Raw genomic sequence first — 20,857 nt, 5'->3', positions numbered from 1 at the left:
ACAATCACACCCCCTTAGTAGACTCAGCCATTCCCATTATCAAATTAAAATCCAGTTTTAAAATCTTCCAATATGAAGCTCTAGTCATAGAATGGTTCCGCCGCCATTCCAATCTCCAAGTATTAAATACCAAACTACCTTACAACATTGCACCGACTTGGAATCTCATGCACCTGAGATTTCCACATGTAACCAGGAGCATCATGGGAACTTAGCTTTCTTAAATACACGTGTTCACTCTCAACCCATCATTGTTAACTGAAGACGTGGATAACGAAAGCCACTTGTTATGTCTATTGGCCTCCAGTATTAACCATTATTTTCAACTTTAATATTGACAACCAAGGCCGAAGACGTGCACTTCTACTTCCTTGCACATATTTTAACTTCCGTTTTTAAACCCCAACTTACTTACTCCTAATTTAAATTAAAATTATCATCCACCCTATTCAAACATCAATTGCGGATTATAAAAAAAGGTGAATACCATAATAAATTAAGCTATGCTATCATATTAATTCAAAGTTTTTTTTAATTAATTTGAATTTTTTTTTTTTTTTTGTGAAATTTGATTGGGAGAAAAGATATTGGTACAGTAATACCCCGAAGTTACGCGATAGGTGGGTCCGACGAAAATCGCGTAAGTCGAATTCGCGTAAGTCGGGATACAACTTTGCATATAAATACATATAAATTTTGCTTAATTGGGACCAAGGACTAACAAAAACACTAGTTTAGAAGAAAAATATTAATAAAATTGCAGTTCTTTATACATATTAATACAAAATATGTATTAAAAAAACAAATGACTTACGTTAAAAAGTTATTTCGATGTCGATGGCTTCATAAAATCTAACAAATTCGTCTGACGACACAGCGCGTTCTTTTTTTCACGCAGAATTTCTTCGTAGCAAGCTAATAATTTTTTTTATTCCTTGCTTTGTAGCTATAACGCGTTCTTCGTTCCATGTGCTTTTCGCCATTGCTTCATTTAGGCCTGTAGCACGTGCAATATCACATGGTCTTTCATTTCGCTCAAAGCGTTTCACAATTTCATATTTTTTCTCTATCGACAGAGGCGGACTGGCCATAAGCTTTACCGGGGAAACCCCGGTGGGCCAGTGTGATTTTGGCCATAAACCATAGTATGAGGCCACTATAAATTTTCCCGGGTAAGAATTTTTGACCCAGTCCGCCTCTGTTTATCGATAATTGCTTTTCTTTTTCTCTCTGAATCTGCAGTGTCTTCACCAGGATGCTTCCTTTTCACACCTTTTAAGTATTTTACTCATTTTTAGGGAATAAAGCACAATTACAAAACGAGGAGGCACGCTTGATACGCATAAACAAAGCTGCGCGCATGTAGCAACTGAATAAACAACACCATAAAGGCAGAGATACGCTATTAACACCTCACATTTCTAGGGGTTACTACCATAAAACAATAAAAATTCAGTTGCGTTTCTGCTAGTGAAATCTGTTATAAACTGGTAGTAAACTCGATCTAATTGCATTTGCGATTATACCGATAGCTGGAATTGGGTTGGTTTTTACATTATTATGGTGAAATGTGTTTTTCCCTTCACTGATATAAAAAACATAAAAGCAGCAAAGTTGAATTTTGTTCATCTTTCGCTCTCATTCTCCGCCGTCGCACCGTTTATCGATAACATATGAAAAACGACCTTGAAGATAGTGGGCGGCAGCGTTGCCAAACGAAAAAATCAAGAACCGCGTAACTCCGAGTTCGCGTAAGTCGGGCTAGCGTAAGTCGGGGTATTACTGTATAACTAATTCTAATTTCAGATTAGGTAAAACTTTAGATCAGATTGCTGCTGCTGGGCGGGGCCAATGAACGATCAAACTGAAAGACATGATTGCTCTTCCCTTCCTCCTTTCAGTTGACGAGTTACATGTGAAATGCTAGGCAATGTAGGGAATAGGATTTTTCTGGTTCTTTGCCTAGGATTTTTGCCATTTTATAGAATACATAGATATTTCATACAATTCTTAATTTCATACTTTGCTGGTACCATATACATGTAAAACTGATAAATTAAAAAAGAACAATATCCTAAAAAAAATATATATATAAAAAAATACTTCCTCTCCTTGAATCTTTCCCAAATTAATGGCATAATCTAACCTAACCTTTTTTCACCAGCCAAAATGAAAGTATATTAAAAACCCGCACTTTTTGCTTGAATCTGTCCCGAATTGCAGCTTAAATATAACATAACCTTTTTTTACTAGACAAAAATAAGTCTGTTAAAAATGTGACCTTTCCCCTGTAAGTATTTCTTTGCTTTTAATTGCAACTAATTTATTCAGTTCAGGTCCAGTGTATGACCTTCTGTTCATCGCTTGACCTTTCCCTGTAACTTGTCATGTGACATGAGGTGGGGAGGAACAATCAAGTCCTTTACATCGACTGCTCATCAGCCACGCCCAGCAGCAACCTATTCTAAAGTCAGTTACAGATTAAAAACACACACACACTACTATGTATGCCCCCTCTAAAATTTTGGGTAGAAATGATTGAATTTATTGAATATAGATGAAAAGTAAAAAAACTTTATACAAAAAGTATTCCAATAATCCAACCATTTTATATGGCAATTTTTATAAGTCAGTACTGTCATATAGAATGGTGGTTGTATTATTTGAATGGTTTCTGTGAAGTTTTTTACTTGCCGCAAAAATTTATGTTGTGCAATGTTTTTATTTATATATATATTTTATAAATATTTTTTGGCCTCTGTGTGTTTAGGTGGTTCTGGTCTAAATTTATTATTTATTGACCTTATATTTAATATTTTCAAAATTTTTTTGATACATATTCCTTATACTCTCCTACCTTTTTACTTCCGTACTCGTTTATTTATTTATTTATTTCCTCGCTCTTTTTCCTTATTGCCTCTATATTACTTGTATGTTAAGTGATGTGATGTTGGATATTGTATATGCAACCACTTATGTTTTCAATCATCTTTCTGTTTTTTTTTTTACTCTTCTTATTCATAATGTATTCAGTTTTTCATAGTATATTCTATTTCTCTCTGGTGTAGTGGGTACTAGTTGCTTCACACCACTCATACTTCCCTCTGTTTTCACTTTATTTTCTGTTATCTACTTTATTTCTCTCTCTTTAGTGGCAGTCAATTTTAGTCAATGGTTGAGCACTTAAGCTTTTTTGTCTCTCTAGTTACTGCATTAGGACCTCCATGGTGTGATATTATTGCTTCGACAGACTGGCATTTGAGTGAATGCTGGTCAGTGTCTGTTGTGGTAATTTGCATTAAATTTTAAATGCAGTAATATTCACAGCTGGTGTGTCCGGAACCCTCTGAGATTGGATACAATGGTCGTCTATTATTTGTTTCTAGCTTTGTTTGTCCTGTATCCATTTTTCATTTGTGGTTGATTTATTGTATCATATTTGTATTATTTCACACCTTTTTGGCCTCGGCATGGCAGGTGGCACCAGTCTAAAATTTTTATTTATCATTTTATAACTTTGATGATAAGTAGATAGCTGTAATATAAAAAGTAAATTAAATAAAAATACTTATAGTACTTAATGCTATAGATCCGATGATTTTAACTACGCCATCAAGAGTCAGCAGCCAAAACCAATGGAAATACAGCAAGAACAAGGCCTCTGTTTCTGATATGAAATATACGTAGCAAGAGGTAAAAATATAGGCTGATGTATGTTTCATAGCCGACCTGACAGAGACAACAAGGAAAGGAGTGAAAACCAGATAAAATCTAAAGTTAAAAATAAAAGTAAAAATTAAGATAAGATTAAATAAAAAGAAATAAAATAAAATAGCAAGCCACCGAAGAGGAATTTAAAAACAAAAGTAATGTAAAATGCAGACGAGATGATATTGACAAAGGCGGACTTACGGCAGTGCCAAGCAGGAGCTGGTGAAATGAGCTGAGGGGAGCAAACAACAGCCAAGCTGTATCGGTGAACCATAGAAGTTAGCAAATTCGGTTATTTCAACATGTTTATAACATGTTGAAGTAATACCAAGTGTGGGAAGGAGATAAAGGTGTAAATAGGACAAAGTACACATGTAATAGAGGACAGTAATTAAACAAATGAAGCATAAACAACCCAGTATAGGGAAGATAATATCATAGTTAAAATTATTGGGGGGGCATTCTGTTAATGTGGTGGAGTTTGAATACGTATTAAAATTTTGACAAGAAAAGGTTTATGGACCTTAATCTTACCAAAGCAATATGCAGCTTAAATAGAATGTATTGAGAAACAGATGCTGTGTTCTTAGTACAGGTTACCAAGCCTAGAAAATGTTAGAACACTATAAGTAGTGGCAAATGCTGCAAAAAAAAGAAATCAAACTTATAAAGCATGAGCAAAACACACACACACACACACTTTCAACATCACGTGTCCTTCCCTTCCAATAATTTGTCTAGTTCTTAATATGAAGAAGAGGGATGAAAGTTGATGGGAGAAAAAAAAAATTAAAAAACTTTACTTAATTAATTAAATCGAAATCAATTTTCAAATCAAAGATATACAGTAGCATCAATGCATAGTAGTAATTGAGGCATGTGGTGCAAGAAAGCAAGTGTACGAGTTTATGTAATATCAGCCAAAGAAAAAATAATTCCAGACCTTATACACCTCAATCAGATCACCTCGCAAATGCCTAGTCTCCAGCCGCTGCAGTTTGCAGAACTTAAGCCTTGCAAAATTAAGAGGACCCCTTCGTTCCCCTCATAAATCTTGTTACCCTTCTCTGTACACACTTAAGCAACTCTCATCCTTCCTAAAATGAGGCCTCCAGACCTGTATGCAGTACTCAAGGCATGGCCTGACCAGTGCCATATACAAAGGGATAATCACTTCCTTTTCAATGCTAGCAAAATTCCTCTAAATAACATTGACAGTACCCCATGACCTGCTCTGGCAGCCTGTCTGTATTGCTCAGAAAACTTCATATCTGCACAATCACTCCCAGGTCTTTTTCATTTTCTACCACCCTAAGTGTCACATAGTTGGTACGTTCCTCTGGGGTTACTTCTATCCATGTGCAGTACTTTGCATTTGTCAATGTTAAACTTCAGTTGCCACTTCTCAGCCCATCTGTCCAAATTTTATAGATCCTGTTGCAATAGCACACTGCCATTACTGTCATTAACAACCCTGCCAACCTTTGTATCTTCTGCAAAGTTCAACACTTAAGCCTGATATAACTTCATCAATATCATTGATAAATATACAAAACAACAGTGGGCCTAACACTGAACCCTGTAGAACTCCACTAATATCATTAGTCCACAAAGAACAGCATCCATTGATTACCACTCTGTCTTCTCCCACTCAACACCCTTTTATCCATTGTAGCAACTTGCCCTTAATACCATACTGCTCCAATATGTACAGTAATCTTCCATACGCAACAGTGTCAAAAGGTTTTCTGAAATCGAAGTGTATGATATCAAAATTGTTTTTTGCATCTAGTTCCTTTGTAACCACATCATAGTATCCAATTTGATTTGTCAGACAAGACTTCCCCTTGACAAACCCATGCTGTGTCTGAATTATTGCTGCAGTCTTGTCTAATTGATCTTGCAATGCATCTTTAACCAGTGACTCCATTATTTTACCCAGAACAGAAGTTAAACTAACTAGTCTGTAATTACTTGTGTCACTCTTCGATCCCCCTTTGTGAACTGGGGATATATTTCCACATCTGTAATCCGTGGGGACTTCCCCTGAATCCAAAGATACTCTCATAATTATGGCTAAGGGTTTGCTTAGTTCCTTTGCCACCTCCTTTAATATAACTGGATAAATTCCATCAACTCTGGGTGCCTTTTTTAAGTTTAACTTCAACAACTTCTCCTCCACTTTGCTCTCAGTTATTACAAAATCATTAAGCAACCTGTTACAGTTTAATAAACTTCTGGAATTTTCGTCCCTTAATAACTCCTCATGTGTGAATATAGATGCAAAATACTCATTCAGTTTTTCAGCTACCTGGGCAGGATCATCAACAGTCAAACCATCGATATCAAGTGGACCAATAAGATTTCTCGTAATCTGCCTTCGCTTGCCTAATCTCCTTTGTGACTTGATTACAGACTAGCTTTTATCTACCATAGGCTTCTTTGTCACCTGATAATTTATATGCATCCCATGCATTTTTCTTCTCTGCCATGATTCTCTTTAGTTCATCTGCCATCCATTTGGGCCTAAACATAGAACAGTATTTCTTAGTTGGAAAAAAAAGCTTAGTGGCTTCCAAAATTACTTCCTTGAATGCTTTCCATTTAGAATTTGCTGTTGGTAACATCATGAGTTGGTCCCACTGTATAGAACTACAAAATTATCAACTATAGTCACCTTTACGAAAGCAAAAAGCCTTCACTTTACCCCTGATAGTAGTTACATCTTTAAGTAAATCCCACATCAGTACATTATGATCACTGCCACCTAGTGGCTCCTTTTATCTGTTCATTCTTAATGAATGAATAATCACTGCTGATAATCAGATCAAGAGTGTTACTCCCTGTTGTTGCCTCTCTAACATGCTGCTGTAGAAAACAATCATCCAATAAATCCACAAATGTCTTGCTAGTGTGTGAGTGACAAATCCACAAGTTCCAGTCTATATCTGGGAAGTTAAAATCCCTCATTAAAAGACACTCTGATTTACTTGCCCACTCCATTTCTCTGTATAATTGTTCATTGTACTGATCAGAGTCATTAGGCCTATCACAAACTCCTACCCTCATTTTTGCTTTTCCAGTGCTTATGTCTCACCAAACTGACTCAATATTGCACTGTTCATCGATATCAAGTGGATCAACTAACTGATTCGACCCCTTCCTTTTAGAGTTTATATAAGTAAAGAAGTCCTTGCTGTTTTCCTTGGCGCCTCCGTAGCCAGGTGGGCAGGAGCAGCAGTGTGTAGTACACACTTCTTGATTAGACCGGGGTTCGAGCCCGTGACCACCAAATATGGTGGATGCGGAAAGGTCAGGGAATGACCACCGCATATCCCCGGAGAAATATGGCATTAGTTGCTAATGCTCCTAAAAACCAAATAACAACATAACAACAACAACAACAGCTGTTTTTCTTAGCATTCTTTGCTAAAGATTTCTCATAATCTGCCTTCACTTGCCTAACCTCCTATGTGACTTGATTACAGACTAGCTTATATCTGCCATAGGCTTCTGTGTCGCCTAATAATTTATATGCATTCCATGTATTTTTCTTCTCTTCCACAAATCTCATCTGACATCCATTTAGGCCTAAATCTTGAACAATATTTCTTTGTTGGAATGAAAAGCCTAGTAGCTTCCACTATTAATTCCTTGAATGCTTCCCATTTAGAATTTTCTGTTGGCATCATCAGTTGGTCCCACTGTACAGAATTTAAAAACTGTCTGAGACCACTGTAGTCCCCTTTACTTAAGCAAAAACTCTTCCCTTTACCCCTGATGGTAAATATATCTTTTTTTAAGTAAATCCCACATCAGTACACTCTGATAACTGCCACCTGGTGGTTCCTTTATCTGCAAATTCCTAATACACGATTAATCACTGCTGATAACCAAATCAAGAGTATTATCCTCTCTGGTTGCCTCTCGAACATGCTGCTGCAGAAAACAGTCATCCAATAAATCCACAAAAGTCTTGCTAGTGTGTGAGTGACCAACCCACAAGTTCCAGTCAATATCCGGGAAGTTAAAATCCCCCATTATAAGACATTTTGATTAGCTGGCCCATTTCTCTGTACAATTGTTCATTGTACTCATTAGAGTCATTAGACCTATAACACACTCCTACTCTTATTAAGGAGCATGTTATAGGGAGGACAATGTTTTTAAAAATGAAATGTGGCTAAAGAATAAGAAATTGGTAAGGCGTAAAGATGGGCAGAAAATATTACTATTATAGCCAACATCACTCAGGGCTAGAGTCCTGTAAAGGTAGAGTTACCATCCGTCCTCTTTTAACCGGATTTTTTGTCTAAAATTTTTATCCGGGTGGATTTTTATAAATTTGTCTAAATGTCCGGATTTTTATATTATACGCCATTTTTTTATGCAAGCTCGACGAAAATTCCGAGCTAAGTTACACAGAATCTTTTTCGGAATAGGAAACAATTCTTCGATTTGAATTTCTGTGTTGACAATTAGGCAGAAGACCCCGACGACGCTCAGTTTAGTGCATTGAGATTGTTACCAACCCACGCCTGCTTCAGAATTTATGCACATATAAATTTTATGTAGTCTAGCAATACAATATTTTGGTTTAGAGAGTAGATAACGCATGAAGATCAGATGGTGTGCTAGAAAAAGATATATAAATTACAGGAATTCCAGCATGTCAAATAAATATTGACAGTTAGAGGGACTGTTTTCTCTAGAAATTGATTGCAGCATATGAAAACGTGGATTTGAGCTGTGTGCACACCAAATTGATCGAAAGTTGCGTACTGTCCACTAAATTTGGTATACTTATCAACGATCCAATCAAGAGGCAGACACTAGTTGATTTAATACTAAAGTTTACCTTTTTTTAAGATACTGTTTTTCACTTTAATTACAAAAATATTTATTATCCATCTTTATACCTGTAGGTACTTTTCTGCAATTAGGTTAGTTTAGTTGTGAATGTAAAACATAATCTAACCTTAATAAAATTTATGCTTCACTACTTACAATAAAAAATATTTATTATTATTTCAAGTATAAAAATTAATATTATAAAGACTATACTTCCCCTAAAATGCCTAAAAGGAAGTGCATGTTTACCGAATAGATGAAAAACAAATTTCCATGTTTTGTATCTGGCCGAGAGGAATGGGAAGCTGAATGTAAATTTGGAGAATGGAGACATATGTTTCAGTAGCCAATAAAGGGGTTGGTGATTTGAATCATCACATTGAAACTGAGAAGCACAAGAAAGCAGTTCAAGGTGAGGCCTCTTCGGGAAAGGTTACAGATTTTTTTGTCAAAGCTGTCGGTAAAATAGAATATGATCTGGCTGCTGCAGAGGGTACCTTTTGCTTTACACACTGTTAAACATCATAGTAGTTACAAATCAATGGATTGCACAACTGTCATGTTAAAAAAATCTCAGAATCTTTTTTGATTCTGAGATAGCAAAAAGATTTTCCTGCACTAGAACCAAGACAGAAGCCATTGTAAACTTTGTACTTGAAAATCATTTTCTTAATGTTACTGTAAAAACTTTAAAAGAAAATAAAATTGCATACTGTGGCGTCTCAACTGATGGAAGTAATCATGGTTCTGAAAAAATCTTCCCATTAATTATTCAGTATCTTGATGTAAATGAAGGAGGGTTACAAACAAAATTAATTGAATTACAGAAGATGCCTAATGAGACTGCAGATACCATTTCTACGTATGTTAAAGAAACTCTTGAAAAAAATGGTTTGTGTGAAAAATGTATTGCATTCACTGGGGACAATTGCAATACAATGTTTGGAGGACTGAGACGAAATGAAGAAGGGAATAATGTATTTGCAAAATTAAAGAAATTGTTGCATAACAAGACTTTGATTGGAGTGGGCTGCCCTGCACATATTTTGAACAATTGTCTTCAGAATGCCGCAGAACTTGGGGAAGTTGATGTAGAGAACATTGTTTTCAAAATTTACCAGTATTTTCATAATTATACAGTCTGGACTGAAGAGCTTAAGGAATACTGTGAATTTGTTGAGATTGAATATAGACAGCTCCTTTCTCACAGCAAGATGAGATGGCTTTCATTATTTCCGAGCATCACAAGGCTCATAGATATGTTTCCAGCTTTGCAGGCTTATTTTCTGTCCCAAGAAAAACCTCCCATTGTGATTAAAAGGTTCTTTGAAAATGGATTTCGTGAGATTCATCTTTGGTTCATGCAATCACTTATGAGTGTATTCCATACACTCATAAGTGTATGGAATACACTCATACAGACAGTATGGAATACAGACATCTAGCACAACGTAGTGCTACATGTCTTAGTCTCAGTGAAAGAAATTATCTCGAAACGGATGGGTCACAACTTCATGCCATTAAGAGTAAAGGAAATGCTATACAAAAAACATGATGAAGGACTTGTACTTGAATGTGAAAAACTTTCTAGTGATACAAAAAATCTGTATAGAAATTGCATGGAATATTTAGATAAGTGGCTTCACCATATGGAATCCATTTCCTATTTTATGTGGATGAAAATGGATGCAGTACCAAGCTGGAATGATGTAGAATGTTCTATTTCCTACTTGATTGACAAAGGGGGTAACAATTGATGATGTTAAGTGTTTTGACCAATTTAACAATTTGAAGAAATTTTTTGAGGGTCAAATGAATAATAAAGACTTTAAAAACATGCTTATACATGAAAAGTGGGCCAAATATTTTAGTAATTCAAAAAATATTGAATTCCATTCAGAATTGTTGAAAATTGCCCAGTTTTTCTTTGCAATTCCTCCTCACAATGCAAATTTAGAGAGAGTATTCTCTCTAATGCAAAGTAATTGGACGAAACAAAGGAATAGGAGAATGTAAAAGGTATTTTGTTTTTGCAGTACAATTTCAAACATATGTCATGCGTTGATTTTTACACATATTTGAGAGGCAATCCAGAGCTATTGAAAGAAATAATTTCTCAAGACAAATATGAATGTACTAATCCTAAACATCAGTAAATATGGTTTACATTGTCTTTATTTTATTATTTGCATAATATATTTGTCCTCTTTTTTTTAATCCAAGATGAACTTTTTGTCCTCCTTTATTTGCCCCAAAACATGTAAACGTCCTCTTTTTATAAGTGCAGAAGATGGTAACCCTATGTAAAGGTTGAATACCAGTGGGTTATCTGCAATGCAGGTCAGGTGTTAGGCAATTTTGCTGTTCACAGATTGGGTGTGGTTCTAGTTTTTTTTAAATAATTCATCACTACATGCCACCAAAGAACAGAATTAACAGGTTTGATTTGATGTGGAAAATTCAAATGATGACAATGTTGAACCTCCACCTGATGAAATCAAATTATATAATGTAATTTCCAAAGCCAATTCTGTTGATGATGGTTTTCAGTTGTTGAAGTGGTGAGAGAGAAGATTCCCACCCCAAAATCTTGCAGCCTGTGGCTCATTTCATTCTTACCAACCTTGCCAACAATGTAGCCAGTGAGAGTTTTCAGTAGCTAGGTAGAACAAGGCTGATGAAGACAGTCATTAGTTTCTGGGTTGCCAAAAACTATTGATGATTGTCCTCTTTCTGAACAGAAATGTGTAAAATTATGTTGGAGTATATTTCGTTATTTTTTTCAATTTAATTGATTTTTTTATTATATATGGTAAAAATATTAATATTGTTTTTGATTGGTTTTTGCATTATTATTGATGTGTAAAAAATTAAGTAAAAAATTTTCTGTTAGTTTTTTTTTTTTTTTTTTTTTTTGGGCCAGGTTGCAGGTAAAGGTAAAAACAATGGACCTGTGCAGGACTCTCTCGAGGACTACAACTGCTAGTGTCCTGAAGAGAATTTAATAGCTGTGCAGTTTCCCGCTGATTGTATATGAAGATACACTTCCCTCTTATTTGGAATCAAATGTTTGGAGCTTATCCAGTCCATCTCTTTGGGGTCAGCTTTTATTGTCCTGTATCTTACTCATTTCTCCTTTGGATAAATTCCTCATCTGCAATATCTTTCCGTGCTATTCCCCACCATGTTTTTTTTTTTTTTATACCCACTCCACTGGAATCTCTATGATATTACACACTGAGTCATCTGTAGCCACACTTTGTGGCCATCTCATTCTACTTCCATGCATTTTTTTCTTCAGTCTGCCTCGTACCTAAACTCCCTCTTCTATACTCATTCCTCACTTTGTCCTTTATAATACCACACATCCACCTCAGCATTTTCATCTCTCCAGCATGTAACCTTTTTTTTTTATTGTATGTTTAGTGGCCAATACCCTACTCCATATATCAATGCTAGTCTCATTACTGTCATATAAAATTTTCCTTAAATCTTACTGGTACTTGCCAGTCTCAGAGCACCCCACTTAACCTGCCTCCACTTGATCCATCCTATGCCTGTTTTTTATTTGTTACGTAATCGCAAGCTTCTCATCTCTACTGTACTACCAACCCTAGATACCGAAATTTATATTCTTTTGTGTCACATGCTGATATTCTGCTCTCACCTCACCCTCCTCCATTCTCCTGAATATGAGGGCTGTTCAATAAAGAATGATCATAATTTTTCACGAACAGCTGCGCTTGTTTTCTAGCCTGAGCTGCAGAATTTAAAACCAAAGCAAGCTGCATCACATTGCAACTACGCAGTTGAATCTTGCAAACAGTGTGGCCTTGGTGGTTGGTCACGTTTATGCCTGTTCAGTTTCACCTACGGACATGACAAACAAGGAACAGTATGCTGCTCACAGATTTTGTTTCTGTATTCTCAAAAAAACATCTGAAGTGTATGAAATGTTAAAAGAGACTTATGGTGAATCTACGCTTCCATATAGCACAGTGGGCAGGTGGTTTAGAATGTTTAAAGATGGACGTGAATCAGTCACAAAAATTAGTGGTCCTTCAGTTCCAACCACTGCTGTCACTACAGAAACCATGATTACATGGTTACAGAAACCATAAACGCTGGTTCTGTAATCACGAGAAAAGATTGTCGTATAACAGTAAGGGAACTGGAAAAGATGTTGAGAATATCAGCGTTCCCACTAGGAAGCTCACACAATATTCTCTGTGCCATTTGCATGTGACACGTGTTTGTGCATGTTAAGCTCTAAGAGTACTCACACCTGAGCAACAGCAGGTTTGCATGTGGGTTTGTTAGGAGCTTCAAAAGATGGTTATTGGAGATGGCGATTTTGCTGCACTAGCACAAAAAAAAAAAAAAAAAAAAACATGTAGATAAGAAAACACAAATTATATGCTGCCCCCATCACATAAGTAACTATCAATATAACCTTTGAATTTATTCAAACTGTCAGTCTCGACTACCTGTGAAGGCAGCTTGTTCCAGCAATCAATGACTTGCTGGCTAAAAGAGAACTTCCTCTGATCAAGTCTAAACCTCTTCCGCTGTAATTTAAATTTATGGCCACTAGTTATGGAATTCTACCTTTATTCATTTTACTAATGCCTCTCAGAGCCTTATAAATCTCAATCAGGTCCCCCATAAGGAGCCTGGTTGCCAGGCTCAGTAGCTCACATAAAGTATTTTCTTGTATGGGTGCCCTTTTGCTGATCTCACCACGTGAGTTGCCCTTCTTTGGCTCCTTTTAAGAAGCTCACTGTCTTTTTCCAGATGAGGCTCCATACTTGAACACAGTATTCCAAATGTGGTCTTATAATTTCCTTATACAGTGGATTGTGACCTCGCTGTCTCTACAGGAGAATATTCGATAAATCATCGATAGGACACCATGTGCTTTCTGGCTGCCTGTTCACATTTCGACATGTCTTTATTTTGACCCAAAGAGTAGGCAATAAAGTTCTTTTTGCAGGAAAGATCATGGTCATCTCTCTCTCTCTCTCTCTCTCTCTCTCTCTCTCTCTCTCTCTCTCTTTTTGTGACATTCAGGGAATGGCTTACCAGCATGTTGTGCCGTGTCATATAGTACAGAACTGTACTGCACAATTTGCAGGATCACATTTGTTGCAAACAGCCATAACTACACTACATGCAGATAGGTGGTTGCTGCATCACAACATTGTGAGAACCCACATTGCTCATACTGTCATCGAGTACTTAGCCAGCATTAATGTAAAATTTGTTTCTCATCTGCTCTACAGCCCTAACCCTGCATTTTTTTTTATTTCCAAAGTTAAAGAAGGTGCTACTAGGAAATGTTTCCAGTCATCAGAAGTTGACATTGGCGGCAAATCTCAAACACATGTCAAAACATGGCTTCCACCATGTTTTTGAAGAATGGCAGAAACGTTGGAGTAAGTAAGTTCATTTCATCAAAGGGGAATACTTTGAAAAGGATTATCAAAATATGGATGATTAATGAAGGTATGCTGTGAAAAAAATTATGATCATTCTTTATTTGAACAGCCTTTGTACTTTGTCATTATTCCACTAACCTACAAACCATTGGACTCCAGGTCCTTTTCTGCTCCTCTCATTTTATATACATTCCCCATTCTCAGTACATTACAACAGCAGATATCAAACAATTGATAAGTGTTAACCCATCAAAATTCATAATAAGCAGGTATCAGCTTAATTCTGACCATGGTGCAAGCTCACCCCTACTAGAAACATTCCTGTTTCCCTCTCAGGCCCTTGTTATATTCATATTGACTTCTTCATATATATCCTGGATAGCTCTAATATATCCATATGAGATCCTCTTTCTTCCCAGTGTCCACCATATTACTTCCTTTGGGATTCTATCATAGGCCTTGATAAATCATTAAAGTTCATATTCATATCAATCCTCTCCTCTACTGACTTCTCTATCAATTGCCTGAGTATAAAGATTGCTTCAAATAGTTCACCTTCCTGGCATAAAAACCAAACTAGTTTTCTAAGATTTCTGTTTCCTGCCTTAACTGGGACTCCACACATCTTCCACAGCTTCATTTTTATAGCTCATAAGTAGTTCCTTAGTAGTTGTCACAACTCTGGACATCTCTTTTGCTTTTATAAATAGGAATTATTGTACTCTTTCTCCTATCACCAGGCATTCAGGAAATATTCAATATCTTGTTAAACATCCTGACTAGCAACCAATCCCTTTTTGCTCCCACCACTATCCTTACAACACACGTTCTACCATCTGGACACAGCTTTTCCTCTCTCTTTGTCTTTGCCACTGGCTCTTTAACTTCTAGTATTAAAACTTGCTCAGTCAAGCCCATATTTGGTGCCAATTGGTTTTTCCAGTGATTGTTGAATGTCTTTTCATTCAACAGTTGCAGGAAGCAATTCTTCCACCTATTGTTTATTCCTTCCATTTTCGCCAAGATTAGTTTCCATCCTTGGTATACTTAATATATTCCAGATCTCTGTTTTTCCTTTTCTCTTTTCTTTACAAGTTTATATATCTGCTTTGCTCTCTCTTGCATTGTCAACTTATTATATAGGTCATCATAAGCTTTGTACTTTCCCTCACTGACTGCTTTCTTTGATTTCTTCTTTCAAATTTTGATAGTGATTTGACCTGTTTGTAATTGCATGTTTTTTTTTTTTTTTTGCATTCATATTTTTAAATCTGGATTCACTATTGTTTTAGGTAGTAAAACAGTGTTGTGCCACGGATGGTGTGGAACCTCAATACATAAAAGAAGAGGTATTGCCCCATTTCTTTAAGCATTTCTGGAATCACCGTATGGCTTTAGACAGAAGAAATTATAGACAAGTGAGTGATTTAATTTAATTTTTGATAATAGTTTTATTAAATGCTTTAAATATGTTTTTAACTATGAATAGCATGACATACAGGATGACCACAGTATCATTTTACCCCTTATGGAAATGGTAGCCTTACAACTTAATACTCTTTTACAGTTACATTGTATGAAATTCAGTGAAAAAAATGGGCAAGACAAGATTCAAGTGATATTGAACATGGGTGGCAGTGCCAGACACTGGTATGAGTATCCCAGAAACTGCAGACCCTCTGGAGTTTTCATGTATGCTATATCTCAGGCATAGCATGATTGGTCCAGTAATCAAATAACAACCAGCAGATGCTAATCCTGTGGTCAGAAACACTTGTTAATGTGAGAGGCCAATGCTGACAAAACTTGTGTGAGATAACAAATACTGCATTCGGTCAAATAATCCTGCTTGTGGTAACCAAAGAGGTAGTTTAGAATTACAGCTCTTTATACCTTGTCCTGGATGGACTATTTCAGCCAATGACCAAACTGGATTTTGTCAGTAAAATACAAGAAGGTATGGTTACAATGAGCTTAGGAACACCAACATTTGGATAGTGGGGGGGGGGGATTGGAAAATCTTTGGCTAGTCAAAATTATTCCAGTTCCTGCTAGTTTGCACTGATGAGAAGATTGGAATATGGAGAAAACAGCATGAATCATGTACCCATGATTTGCAGGTGCCAACAGTGCAAGCTAGTGGTGTGTATGGGTGTAGGAAGTGTTCTTGTGGTGCTTATTGAACCCCTTATACTACTGGAGCAACACCTGGCTGCCATGTAATCTGGAAAATTTTTTTCTTGGCAAGATGCATCACTTTGTGGCCTTAACATATTCATCTGTGAATGGGTTCTTCCAGCTGGATAATGTGCTATGTCTCAAGGCAAGAATTATACAGAATGGGTTCCAGGAACATTAGGGTGAATTCAGCCTACTATAATGGCCTCCCCACCCACCAGATCTCAATTCAGTTGGGTATCTTTTGCTAGAAGTGGAAGGAGCCCTTTGGAGTAGAAATCTGCAATCATCCAATTTGCAACAACTGAGAAGAAATTTAGTCAAAATGGATTAGCATCGCTGACACGCTCTTGACAACTCACCTGAGTCCATGCCACAAGGAATCTAGGCTTTTCTGATTGTAAAGGGACAGAGGGGGATCTTTCACTATTAGGTAGATGTACTTAATGAAGTGGCCACCTCAGTATATAACATCCTTTTTTAGGCATGTTAAACACTCTTCTCCTAGTGAGCTTATTTTTACAAAATTTTGTATTTAACTCAGAAATATTTGTTGGGCCATCCCAAATTTCATTAAAATCAGGCAAATAGAAATCTGGCAGTTATATTTCTTTGTTTCTTGCACATCATGTAGGATATCCATACCATATATTATTACTGAGGCACTTACAGTTCTCTTCGTTTGCTGTTCACTGATTGGAGGAATAAATGGGCAGTATTTTGGATGTGCAGAAAAATGTTTTTGGTTTGCTCATATAAAATCATTGCTTTTTGTTGTGCTCATATCTTTTTTTATTGGTTTGCTAAATGTATAAATCTTGAATTATTACTATTTGCTTATTAAATTAATGACAGCGGAAACACAAAATATGTGCTTATATTTCAGTCACTATTAAAATCTCTAAGATTTTAATAGTGACAACAACTAGACTACAGCAACATCCAACAACTAACGAAATGGTTCAATCAAATCTACAACAACAACGACATTCCATCCGAATGGCTCCAGTCCATCTTTGTGGCCCTACCAAAAAAGGCTACCAGCCGGAAATGCGAAGACTTCAGGCTGATCAGTCTAATGAGCCAGGTGCTAAGTCTTCCTCAAGGTGATTCAGCAAAGGATAAGATGTAAGTGCGAAAGTGCACTAGGAAACACAGTTCGGATTCTGCAGGGGACTAGGCACCAGAGAAGCAATTTTCTGTTTACAAATATTGCTACAAAGGTGCTATGAACATCAAAAAGACGTGTATATATGTTTTATTGACTATGAGAAAGCCTTCGATTCAGTAGACCACGACCGCCTAATTGACCGACTGAGAAAACTTGGGCTTGAAAACAATAATATCAACTTTATTACAACTCTCTACTGGAATCAAACAGCCCGGCTTCGCTATGACAACGATCTGACAGACCCAATTCCAATAAAAAAAGGCGTCCGGCAAGGCTGTCCATTATCTCCCATTCTTTTTAACATCTATTCGGAAATGATCTTCGACCAAACACTGGCTGACAAGAACATCGGCATAAAAGTTAACGGACACTACATCAATAACTTAAGATATGCCGATGACACAGCACTAATAGCGGATTCAGAACAAGATTTACAGACCATCTTGAACGAAGTGGACATAGAAAGCCAAGCATGGGGGCTACGAATCAACAAAAAGAAAACAAAGGTGATGAAGGTCAGCAGGACTGCAAGCAAAATCACGATCAAACTAAACAACGAAAAATTAGAGCAAATACACCGCTTCAAGTATCTCGGAGTACTCATTGATGACCAGCTGAACCATGAGGCCGAAATCAAAAGCAGAATTGAACAAGCCAGGCAGGCATTCACCAAATGGAGAACCCTCCTCACCGACAGAAGCTTGAACATCATGCTCAAATTACGCACATTGAAATGCTACATCTGGCCAATACTGCTCTACGGTGTAGAAACCTGGACTCTAACATCAGCCACTACAAAAAAGCTCCAGGCCTTCGAAATGTGGCTCTACCGAAGAATGCTGAAAATTCCGTGGACAGCCAAGATAACCAATGCACAGGTCCTGCAGGACATGCACACGGAACGGGACCTGCTCAAAACCATCATCAGCAGGAAATGCAAATACCTAGGTCACATCGCTAGGAACCAACAAAAATATCACCTACTACCACTCATCCTGGAGGGAAAGATCGAAGGCAAGAAACGCCCAGGCAGACCGAAAATGGCATGGCTAGATAACATCAACACCTGGCTTCACATGACAACAGCACAAATTCTACATGCAGCGCTAGACAGAGAACAATATCAAAACGAAGTCGCAAACGCCATTCGGCAGCATTAAAGAAGAAGAAGAAGAAGATAATGCTGTGGGAAATCATTGTGTATGTCTCACATCACAAATTAGGCACTGGTTACAAGAAGAATCTGATCCATACCAGATGGTGCAAAGTAGTAATTAAATCACATGTCTGACCAACAAAATACTATCTTTTATAAAATACTTAAAGGCATTATGTCACAATGTTTACTTGCATTTTTATTATTATTTTTTAAAATTTAATGTTGAGTTAGAATATTGGTCATGATGGAAAGGTTTTCATGTGGTCTGTAAGGCTTTTTTTTTTTTTTTTGTTTGCAAATTTGACTTTCTACAAATACAATAAGTATATCTAAGTACAGGTAGGCCCCGCTTTACGATACTTTGATTAACGCCCTTTTAAAATAATAATGGGAGGGAAAAAATAAAATTAAAAAAACTTAAAAATAAAAAGAACATTTTAAAGTGTAAGTGTAAACGTAGCACAGGAAGTGGATACCTAGACGGTGCCAGTGTCGACATCGTTGCTTTCTCCTCATCCGCCAGTGTGCGCGTGTTGTGAGCTGTGCCATAAATTTTAATAATTTCCTCTGTTCATTAGTGCCTTATTATTTTAAATAAATTGTGCAACCATGTCTTCTAAGCGTAGTGGTGAATCTGTGCCTGCACATGTTTTTAAAAAAAGCCACAAATCTTTAACGATTGAAGTGAAAATGGTCATTATTCGTTGTATGGAATCTGGTGAGTGGCATTTGGAGGTGTGCAAGACCTTAAATTTAGCACCTTCTACTTTTATGACCATTATGAATAATGCTGAGAAGATCAAGCAGTCACATACAGGAATTGTTAATGTAAGTGTTTCTAGAACAACTTATTCAAGGAGTGAGACAATGGAGAAGTTATTAGTGCTGTGGATAGACAATATGAACCAAAATAACATTCCTGTAACACAGGCAGTGGTTATGAACAAGGCTAGAAGCTTGGTCAATGAAATTAATGAGGGATTAGGAGGGACTGAATCATTTTTGGCTAGCAGGGCTAGATTTTTCCCGGTTCAAAAACCGGACCCAGAATTCACAATATAAAAATTACTGTTGAGGCGTATAGCACCGACACTGCAGGTGCTGAGGAATATTCTCCCATATTTAAAAAGGCAATTGATGAAGGCTGCTACACCCCAGACTTGGTCTTTAATGTTAATGGGGCTGTACTGGAAGAATATGCCTTGTAGGATGGATATAGCCTGTGAAGAGAGGTCTGCCCCTGGTTATTAGGCTGGAAAAGATCAGCTTCCATTACTTCTGGGTGGTATGCATCAGGCACTTTTAAGTTGGGGCTGATGTTGGTATACCATTCAGAGAATCCACATGTTATGAAGGGCATTGTGAAGGTGTGAGTGACCCAGACCCTTTTTAGTGAATCGTATACTCATACTTTTGTCCAGAGGTGGCCCAATTTTGTGCAGCAAACAACTTGCCCAAAAACCTTGTTTTAGTCCTTGACTGCTCCAGGGTATCCAGCCAACCTCAAAGATATCCCTAATGACTCTGAATGTGAAGGTCATTTATTTGTCACCCAACACCACCTCACTGTTGCAGCCAGTGGATCAGGACGTTATTGCGACCTTCAAGGCATATTATTTATGTATGACCTTCAAAGGGATTGTCGAGGCAGTGCAGGCATCTAACTCACTGACTGTGAGGGACTACTGGAGGCCCCTACAACATCAAGACCATAAGTAACATTGCTGCAGCCTGGAAAGAAGTGTTGCAATCGTGCATGAATGTCGTTTGGAGGAAATTGTGGGGGCGCCTCCGTAGCCAGATGGGAAGGAGCAGCAGTGCGTAGCACACACTTCTTGATTAGACTGGGGTTCAAGCCCATCACCACCAAATATGGAGGATGTGGAAAGGTCAGGGAATGACCACCGCATATTCCTGGAGCAATATGGCCTTAGTTGCTAATGCTCCTAAAAACCAAATAACAAACAAACAACAAGGAAATTGTGGCTGGATGCAGTGTCTTACTTTCTTGAGTTTGAGCCAATTTCAGCAGTGGCTGAAGATGTCACTCGGCTGTTGACCTTGACAAGGTTGACATTGATGATGTCAGTGAGTTGCTGCAAAGCCATAGTGAGCCTCTTTCCTCTTTAAAAGGAGGACTTAGAGGAGCTGGCTGCAGAACTGGCTAAACAGGATTCTGAGGAGGAAGAGGAAGAGCAGGAGATTGTGCCAATTAGGACTCTCACTACAAAGACTCTTCAATCAGATTTGGCACAAATATAAACAGGTTGTGAAACTGTGATAATGACCCGGACTGGGAATGCAGTTCTTCCATCCAAAGAGCTGTTACTAACATATTGGAGCCCTACT

The 20,857-nt window shown here is 37.2% G+C and overlaps 1 protein-coding gene across 4 annotated transcripts in view; it reads left to right on the top strand.

The window, feature by feature from the left end:
* The window catches only part of Sf3b1 (splicing factor 3b subunit 1), a 299,209-nt gene that overhangs the window by 237,286 nt on the left and 41,066 nt on the right, over positions 1-20,857 (top strand). For all 4 annotated transcript variants that reach the window (XM_090372203.1, XM_090372195.1, XM_090372209.1 and 1 more), the window contains one exon: positions 15,293-15,418. In XM_090372203.1, the coding sequence (XP_090228329.1) occupies positions 15,293-15,418 (126 nt within the window). The remainder of the gene's footprint in view (positions 1-15,292; positions 15,419-20,857) is intronic.

This window comes from Mastigoproctus giganteus, chromosome 1 (genome assembly GCF_048544385.1).
Source record: "Mastigoproctus giganteus isolate SK-2022 chromosome 1, ASM4854438v1, whole genome shotgun sequence".
NCBI classification, from domain to species: domain Eukaryota; kingdom Metazoa; phylum Arthropoda; class Arachnida; order Uropygi; family Thelyphonidae; genus Mastigoproctus; species Mastigoproctus giganteus.
This window is presented reverse-complemented; position numbering and strand designations above follow the sequence as displayed.